This window comes from Neolamprologus multifasciatus, chromosome 14 (assembly GCF_963576455.1).
Source record: "Neolamprologus multifasciatus chromosome 14, fNeoMul1.2, whole genome shotgun sequence".
In the NCBI taxonomy this organism is placed as follows: Eukaryota; Metazoa; Chordata; class Actinopteri; order Cichliformes; family Cichlidae; genus Neolamprologus; species Neolamprologus multifasciatus.
The window spans coordinates 7,059,125-7,068,131 of record NC_140452.1 but is presented as its reverse complement, the minus strand read 5'-3'; the positions used below and the strand labels follow the sequence as shown (position 1 = coordinate 7,068,131).

The window sequence follows — 9,007 nt, the reverse complement described above, 5'->3', positions numbered from 1 at the left end:
CCCCCCCCCCCCCCCCCCCCCCCCCCCCCCCCCCCCCCCATGAGCGTGCGGCCAGTTAAAAATTAGAAGGTTAATTTCTTTGGAAATGAGCAAGCTTACAAATTCAGCATGGTAGCCAATAACCTTTTTTCGCCCCACTGTATATTTCTTAATGAATAGCTCTCTCTTTCTCTTTCAGGCGGAGTACCAGCTACAAGAGCGCTACTTCAATGTTCTGGTGAAGAAGGAGCAGATGGAGGAGAAGATGAGGAACATCAGAGAGATGAAGTGTCGGGCTGTCACCTGTAAAAAGGTACTGAGCCAGAAGTTGAATTCACCGCTGACCCAGGTGTGCTGTGGTTGTCTATCAGAAGTCACTGAAGTAAACCGTTGTTACTCTCTCTGGTTCCAGTGTAGTTACACCTACTTCAAGCCGGCGGATCGTTGTGTAGAGGAGAACCATGATCTGCGGTGGCACGAGGCAATGAAACGCTTCTTTAAATGTCCTTGTGGACAGAGAGCCATTGCTCTGGACAGACTGCCACACAAACACTGCAGGTAAGACAGTGGCTTTCCGACAAGGCCTGGCAGAAACACTGAAATGATGTGTACACTGTAGTGGGACTGGGACTCGCCAATCATTAGTCATTTTGCCTTTTCAGCAACTGCGGTCTGTTTAAATGGGAACGAGATGGGATGTTGAAGGTAAGCTGTTACAGATTACCAATTTAAAAGTTTAAAGCAACATTTGATTGAAACAAAGTAGACTGATCACACACTTGACGTTTCATTGCAGGAGAAAACTGGCCCTAAGCTTGGTGGAGAGCTCCTCCTGCCTCGAGGAGAGGAGCATGCCAAATTCCTCAACAGCATGAAGTGATTTATATTGAGGGAGCAACCTATAGACTTTTATGTATGTAATTTAAGGTTTTACCAGGCTTTCATTAGTGTCAGTTCTGTTTTTAAATTTTGACATTATGTAGCTCTTGAGTGTCTGTGGTGATACCAGATGTGCTGCAAATTGGCTGATTAAAGCTGATTAAAGATTTTATATGTACAGACTGTTTTTCCCTACAGGAGAAGGATTTTGGGGGGATTTATGTGCTCACCTATATTGGCACAGAAACGCCCTCTTAACACACTCCATATGTTGGTGCCAGGCGGAGCCAGGTGGCACTTACTCAATTCTTTGAGCCAATCCACATGGCTTTAAAGGTCTGAGGTGGAATCACAGTATAGAGATAAAATAAGCTTTTCTGGGGTTGAAGCTGTGTGATTACCAAGTGCAGAGTGCCATGCCACATCATTGTGAGGCTTTATTTTTGCTCGCTATCCCGTCGCTGCTTGTCCCCCCCCCTTCTTTCTCTTCACTGAGCCCTTTGTGTCTAATATTTCCACTCTGGAATGTGGGATCCATTTCAGGCTGATGATTTCTGCAGCTCACCTCATCTTTTATTCCAAACCGCCTTCCTCCCTTTAAGTAAAACTCAAAATACCAGACAGTGGAAGTGTGAGGAAAAGCACATCATTGGAAATTCATCTTTATTTGTCATTGTGACTTGGATATGAAGGACAGTTTGTTGGAAAAATTAAGCTACAACTCTTATCTGGCAAAACCATTTGTGTATAAAAGGTTGGTTCCTTGCCGCTAATACAGCACGTCAGGCTGAAACGACATATATAGCTTCAATGTTCATATAAAAACCCCCAAAAAGCATGCAAAATTTCTGCCTAACAATACAAAAGTTGATCTTTACAGCTTAACAATGAAGACATATATTGCACTCTTTAAGTTGTATACAGAAATAAGACTGAGAAAAAGGTGTAGATTAAAGTGGGACAAATACAGAAACGACTTGCGCTCAGACAGAGTCGGGCTGTCACCTTCAGTACGGGGTAAAGGTTGTGACAGTGAGAGCTGCTGTTGCCCAGCTCTCTGCGATTGAGGATGCTTAGTGGAACCAGTAGTAGCGAGGAGAGAGACCATCGTAATGAAACTCACGGAACTGCTCATTTGTCTCTCTTGACCTCTCATTAACCTCTGTAGATGGAAAAAGAAAGAAAATCATAATTAAGGCAATGCAATAAGCAAGCATATAACAAACTATATGTAAAATAAGTTGAAAGCCACTGTGACAGCACAGTATTCATAATCACGTTGTATTCCTGCTCTACTGTAATTTACAAATCATAAATGATGCTAAGTTTGAAACTAGCGATTGACACCATAAAACAATAGGGAACATTGTAGCCTGGCATGGGTGTTGTGGAAGGAAAAGACTGATGAAGGAATACACAACAACTGGAGCAAGAAAATCAGATGCAACAGGTCTGTAGAATTTAGACTGCAAACTGGATCTGGATCTCCTCTCTGAGTCCCAACTCTGACAGAAGGTTCTTCCTGTTAAAAGGGAGATTTTCCTTCCCACTGTCACCAAGTGCTTACTCGTACGGGGTTCTTTGATTGTTGGCATTTCTCTATCGTTGTAGGGTCTTTAACTTATAATATAAAGCACCTTGAGGTGATTGTTGCTGTGATTAATGCTATATAAATGAAACCAAATTGGATTGTTGTCAGGAGAGATATGTAACAGTCATTTGTAAAAGACGATGGCAGCAGAGTCATGGTTTGTGGCTGCATTTTACATGGGGGAACACAATCAATCATAACTGGCCTTCCCAGAGCTCAGACTTTGACAATAATGAAGCAGTGTGGGATAATCTTGACAGCAAATGGAACAAGAGGCAGCCAACATCCAAAAACAGAGCTTTGGAAGATCTTTTAACATGCCTGGAGAACTATTTCCGAAGACTACTATAAGACGTTACAGGAAAGCTGGCAAAGAGAGTTCAGGCTAAACTAAAGAATAAAGGTGGTCACATTAAATATTGATTTTTAAGCCTGTTAGAATTGTTAGACAAACTGTTTTTACCTTCTATAAAGCGCATTTCCTTTACATGTTCAATAATTTGTTACACCTGTTTCCTATTTTGTGAGGTGGCTCAAGACTTATCAGAGTACTGTACAAACTTTTTCCAACATACAATTTTAATGCTGTACTTTAATCCTCACTCTTACACCTCATTTTATTTTTGTACTGGCGGGAAGCAGTTCATCAAACAAAACAGATGAGTAGATGCTATCAGGTGGAGGTGACTGTAGTGGGTCATATAAAGAGGAGGTTGTTTCAATCTATCCACTGTCTATTAGCATATACAAAAAGAACTGAAATATTCCATACATAGCCTGAAACGTGACTCTAAAGTATGATGCTTTTTATTATTAGCAGAGCCTTAAAGTCTTAGCTAGCTAGGCTAGTGTTAGCAAAGCTGAGTTTTTACAGACCCTATTTACAGTGAGGACAAATACTGGTGACTGCTATGCCTTAGCCTCCTAGTAGATGCGCCTGTGGTATGAATTTTCAAAATCCTACATTGCTTTGTTTCCCAGTTACCACATTCCCAAGATTTTCAGAAAACCTGACCTCTTAAACTCAGCTGAGATTTTAGTATGCTAGGTGCACCTATGGTATCAGTTTGAAGCTCCAATGATGGCTTGCTCTCAAGTTATTGCATTAACAAATTTGGGAGTAGACACCGCCCACCCACAACGACTACAACAATACGCTATCAGCTTGTGGGTGCAGAGCAGGTCAGCCACTAATCAGAAGGTCAGTGGTTCGATCCCAGGCTGCCTCCTAAATATCCTTGGGCAAGGTACTAACCCCATATTTGCTGCTGGTGGTGGTCAGAGGGCCCGGTGGCGCCTGTGTCTGGCAGCCTCGCCTCTGTCAGTGCGCCCCAGGGCAGCTGTGGCTACAATGTAGCTGCCATCACCAGTGTGTGAATGGGTGAATGACTGAATGTAGTGTAAAGCGCTTTGGGGTCCTTAAGGACTAGAAAAGTGCTATACAAATGCAGGCCATTTACCATTTAATATGGGTGAGGGGTAAAAAACATTTATGCTAAGTTGCATTCCTGAGTTAGGCAATTGATTCTTCTATAATAACTATAATCTCAACTACTTTCAGAAGCTAACAATAAATCTATCAAAAAGTGAAATTTTATGAAACCCTTGCTGCGAAAAGTAAATCACACTAACTTGATAATAATAATATAATTAACTATAGCTCATCTTTTGCACAGTATAGAGAATTTGTTGGCCCCATAGCAAAGCAATGTATGTGCTCACTTCAGAGTAATTCAGGTATTATTCAAAGTTTGGTATCACAATATTTCTTCCATTCTTTATGGTTCACCAACTTGATTTTAAATGCAGCATAAAGTGTTAAAAATGGACCGAGACATGAAAATACGAATTCTGTGTTGGCATTCGGTTGAGACCTTGTTTATCTTTAGAACTTGTTGACCCAAACCACGCAAACACCGTCTCTTACAAATAAAACCCAGTCCCATCTTTATGGTTAGCAGTTCTTAGTTTAGAAACTGTGAATGCAGCTATATCACAAGTGACAGACGACCACAGGGAAGATTGTCAGCTTGGGATCAACCACAAATAGACACTTTGATTTGGTGTGGAGTCTCAGGCACTGTGCTGTGGTTCAACGGCTCGTGGGTGCCAGAAGATCCAAACTTAATCTTTGTCCCTCAGTGTTGTCTCGACTGAGGCCTCTCATGGTGACTGACAATCAAGTAATTGTCAGTTTCCTGTAAGAGTGAGCTCAAGTTGGCTGTTGCAATATCGCCTATCTTTTCTGTTATAGTGCTTCATTAGGGGTCTCAAAGCAGATTGATGTTTCCATTACTATTTCTGTTAAATCAGTGACAATGATTCATGATTATTTGTTCTTGCATTTTTTTTACTTGAGGTGTTTTGATGATTTCACCTTCAGCACACAGAAACAATGACTTTAAGTAAGCATTTGGTATTTAATTGAAAATTCCTTTCCTGTTTTCATTAGCGCTATAAACAGGATAATAGGAAAATGTTTTCCCCTGCTGTGTATTTCCTAATTTGATGTGCTGTTGTGCAATCTCAGCAAAATGTAGACTTGAGGGAACATATCTAATAGTAGGAGTCATAGAATCGCCAGATGCTGTAACTTAATTTTTGTTTCATGGTGTTAAATCGGAGAGCACAGGAACCTGCTTTAAAGAAACCAGGTGAATTCAGGTCTTACCGTCTCGGTCCTCCTCAACATAGTTCTCATATTCGTTCCTTTGTTCCTCATTGTACTCCCTCCTGCGCTCATCGGCTGCCCTTTTCACCCTCTGCTCAGCTGTTGGTGATAAGAAGAGTTATTTGCTCATAAAATAGAAGGTTGTATTTTATCACATGTTCAAAACTGTTTTAGTAGTTTTTACTTCCATGGTCTGATTCTACTGTAACCTTTCTTTTTTATTCATTTTTGATTAATCATTTTATTCCATTATTTACCTTCTAATTGGGATAAACATCTGAAATATTGTGTGAACATTATCACAGGTACAGGTACAGGGCAGGCTCTTTATGGATTCGATAAGACTTCTAATCCATACATAGTGCCTGTAGGTCAACCGTAGCTGCAGTGTGGGAAATAATTATATTTGATGCCTTGCTGAATTTGTATTTGAAGTTTTCTCACTTAAGAAGAAATGAAGAGACCTTTTTAGTAGTTCCATTTTAATGGAGAGACACCGATAGGCTGCTGCTTGCCCATTTGCCAAATAGACCACAATCAGTCAATCAATTACACCTGTCCACACAATCAATTCCTTCTCCACCAACATGTGCAAGACAAAAAGCTGTTAAGGGACATGGACCTGCAAAAGGCTGCAATGGGCTACAAGACCATCAGCAAAAAGCTTGATGAAAAGGTGACAACTGTTTGTGTGATTATTTGGAGATGGACGAAATATAAATGGTCATCAGTCACTCTTGGTCTGGAGCTCCATGCAAAATCCTACTTTGGGTGAAGATGATCATTAGAAAGTTTGTGGATCAGCATAAAACTATATGGGGGAGCTTCCAAAAGATCTGAAGGCAGTTGGGACCAGTCACAAAAAACACCATTGGTAACACACTACACCATAATGGACTGAAATCTTGCAGTGCGCCCAGCTCAAGAAGGTACAGATAAAGGCCTTTGTTAAGTTTGCCAGTGAACATCTAAAATTTTCAGAGAAAGTTTTGGGAAAAGTGCTGTGGTCAGATGAAACCAAAATCGAGCTCTTTGGCATTAGCTCCACCTGCCATATCTGTGAGAGGGAAAATGCTGAGTATGACCTAAAGTCAAGCACGGAGGTGGATTATTATGCTTTGATGGTGGTGGTTGAGGTGCCAATGGATGGGGCCATGTACAGTAAAATCTTGGATAAGAGTCTTCTTCCCTCAGCCAGAAAAATGAAGATGGGTCATGGCTGGATATTCCAGCATGAAAAACATACCGCTAAGACAACAAAGTCTAATGTCCTCTTGTATTCTCTAACAGATTTAAAAATGGAAAACAAAAATGGGGAAAGGGAAAAGAATAGTAGATGCTACAGACAGCTGCTCTGGTCATAGTAGGTTAAGCAGTCATCCAACATCTGTTGGAAATATTATACATAAAACAATAGATTTTGCCTTTTAAGTAATTTTGAGCACAGAGACTTCGTCCTTTCAATAAAATCGTTCCTCTGTAATTGGTTGTTGTGCATCCACCTTTACTTTTCTCTCCAAAGAAAAGTCCTTTACACACACACACACATAGCTGACTACGGTTCAAATTGACTAACCTGGCAAGTAACAATATCAACCTTTTTCCCAAGAAAAGGTTGTTTGTCTGTTACTGCTACGATGGGTGGGAAACAGTGTCATGAAAAACAGCCTGTCTCTGGAGGTCTGCCCAGGGACATGCATACTTCTCTGATAGTTTTTTCCAGTAAAAACATAAATCAGCAAAGAAAAACTTCTGGGTTGGACTGATGGTTTCAGAGCTTTTGTGCAAGTGAATGTGTGTGTGTTTCTGTTGAGTTAGTTTTAAGGTGTGTGAATGATGTTTATTGTACTAATTCTCAGAATGAAAGAATGGGCTTACTGTACCAAGAAACTTAGAGAATGAGCCTGCTCCAGAGTACCCTGTGACTCCTTCTGCAGCCTCCAGTTTGTGTGTGTGTGTGTCTGTGAGAGACCCAGATTTGAAAGATGCTTCTGCATGGAACACCTGCCTGAGTTTGTACCACTCTCTTTAAGTGTCCCAGCTTGCAGCCAAAACAAACTGTTTCATCTCCGATCCCAACCACAAACGAATAAGCCAACAGTCACATAAAGAATATCTATGGAAGGCCGAACACGCCATAATTGAGTGTGGCCACATCAGCGACTCAAGCAGGGCCGAGGAGAACTAAACCACATGTAGCACTGAATATAAATCAACACACTCCCCACTCCCAGACCACACCAGCCAAACAGCGCAAAGGCAGTCAATTCTCCAGCTTTTCAGAAATAGCCATTCTTCCTCCAAAATGACTACAAAACAACATGCAGACAGCCCTAAACAATTTCCTCTTGGTGGCTAGCCTTTGTTTTAAAGTGGATGTGTAAAATATATGGTGTGCAGCATACCTAGGAACTCGTAGTATCGGACTGAGCGCCGATTGCGGCGTTTGAAAAAGTTGGAGGCGTCTGACTCGGGCATAAAAACCTGCTGTGCAGCACCTAAAGGTCAGAGGTCATAAGGTTCACAGCTGCATCAGCAGAAATGTAAAGAATAATTTACTGGAAGTTGCTTGAAGGATAAAAAGTCATACCTTTAGCATCTGATGCTTTTGAGTCATCCCGTACTGCTGCACCTTCCACCAGGCTGAAAACTAAAAGTGAGGGAAAAAAATATTTTATCTCATATACATATATATATACACATATATATATATATATATATATATATACATATATATATATATTCACCTCATGTGGAAGAGCTTTTCATTCTCTAAGTCGTTAACTGCAAATCTTTAAATACAGCTTCAAATACAGCCCCTCCACTGTGAGTACTCCTTGAAAAAAAGCTTACTGGTGGATAGCCGGGGGCACAAAACTAACAAAGGACCTGACATATAAAAAATATAAATGTTTCCATGAGGCAGTTTTGTGCAGCACTGAGTGTAAAAAAACAAACTATGTAGATTTTGAATCAAAATTTGTGCTGTAGCTACTCTGTGCTGTAGTTTAGTGTAGCTTGCTTCCGATTAGATCAGTTTCTTATTATAAGCATCTAAGCCACACCACATTTTTCAGTGATTGGTCTCATAAAACTCATGCCTCACTGTGTCCTCAGCCATCACAAAGGGGCCAAACGGAAGAAAACTTCTTTTTTTTTTTTACCTTGGGTGCCAAACCTAAGCATTTAACCATACATACTTGCCTGTCCCAACTGAGAAAATATTAAAAAATAAAAAATAAATAGAAATAAAAATACATTAAAAATATATATTTTTAATATTTTAAAATTGTTCCCCAGTCAACCCAACACAATGCATCAGTACTTTGTACCGTCAAAGCTACTCTTGTTTTTTCTACCCTGAAGATGTTGAATCCAAAAGTTACTCTTCCACTCCCCCCACTCTTTTCCCCACCTACCAAGACAAGGTACTCACAGGTAATGACAAAGAGGGTGGTGAGAACAGACAGGACAAAGACTCGAGCCCAGGACATCTTGAAGGTAAAAGGCAGAAGCTCCACTGGACTTCACAGCACACCTAACAGAGTTCAAGTGAGTGAGGATAGAAGGATGAAGCAGGGATGGTGGAAGATGAGAGAGAGGTGTGGAGGGAGGAAGAGAGTGGGAGGAGAAAGGAGGTGGTGAAGCTTTACAGAGGGAGGGAAGATGCTGGAATTTCAGTTCCCCAGGGGAGGAGATGACGGAGAAAGCAAGGAGGGAAAGAGGAGAGATGAACTAAAAAGAAGAGGACAGCTAAATAGAAATCAAGATTAAAAAATACTTTTAATACAAAATGAAAATTAAAATCATAATCCTTTTTTGATGTGACCATCATTGCATTTAAAACTGAACTAAACTCCTCATACCATTTTCACAGGTTTTTTAAC

The 9,007-nt window shown here is 40.7% G+C and overlaps 2 protein-coding genes across 2 annotated transcripts; one reads left to right on the top strand and one right to left on the bottom strand.

The window, feature by feature from the left end:
* The first annotated feature begins 67 nt into the window (after nt 1-67).
* LOC146503403 (protein MCM10 homolog) lies at nt 68-865 on the top strand. The gene is made up of 4 exons (XM_085184009.1): nt 68-292; nt 392-537; nt 642-684; nt 776-865. The coding sequence occupies exons 1-4, from the start codon at nt 152-154 to the stop codon at nt 857-859; spliced, it is 414 nt and encodes a 137-aa protein (XP_085040135.1). The 5' UTR covers nt 68-151; the 3' UTR covers nt 860-865.
* Nucleotides 866-1,669: 804 nt separating this feature from the next.
* LOC146503402 (putative cartilage matrix-associated protein) lies at nt 1,670-8,696 on the bottom strand. The gene is made up of 5 exons (XM_085131681.1): nt 8,557-8,696; nt 7,711-7,770; nt 7,526-7,618; nt 5,121-5,219; nt 1,670-2,020 (listed from the first exon to the last, which is right to left on the bottom strand). Exons 1-5 carry the CDS (start codon nt 8,612-8,614, stop codon nt 1,932-1,934), a joined length of 399 nt encoding a protein of 132 aa, XP_084987807.1. The 5' UTR covers nt 8,615-8,696; the 3' UTR covers nt 1,670-1,931.
* Nucleotides 8,697-9,007: the final 311 nt, after the last annotated feature.

What these genes read in the sequence shown, in the direction of transcription:
- LOC146503403 (XM_085184009.1), top strand. Translation starts at nt 152, where the DNA reads ATGAATAGCTCTCTCTTTCTCTTTCAGGCGGAGTACCAGCTACAAGAG. An exon ending in CTGCCACACAAACACTGCAG is followed by an intron (nt 538 to 641) that starts GTAAGACAGTGG and finishes TTGCCTTTTCAG; the next exon opens with CAACTGCGGTCTGTTTAAAT. An exon ending in AACGAGATGGGATGTTGAAG is followed by an intron (nt 685 to 775) that starts GTAAGCTGTTAC and finishes GTTTCATTGCAG; the next exon opens with GAGAAAACTGGCCCTAAGCT.
- LOC146503402 (XM_085131681.1), bottom strand. Translation starts at nt 8,614, where the DNA reads ATGTCCTGGGCTCGAGTCTTTGTCCTGTCTGTTCTCACCACCCTCTTT. An exon ending in AAAAGCATCAGATGCTAAAG is followed by an intron (nt 7,619 to 7,710) that starts GTATGACTTTTT and finishes TCTGACCTTTAG; the next exon opens with GTGCTGCACAGCAGGTTTTT. An exon ending in TGTTGAGGAGGACCGAGACG is followed by an intron (nt 2,021 to 5,120) that starts GTAAGACCTGAA and finishes TTCCATCTACAG; the next exon opens with AGGTTAATGAGAGGTCAAGA.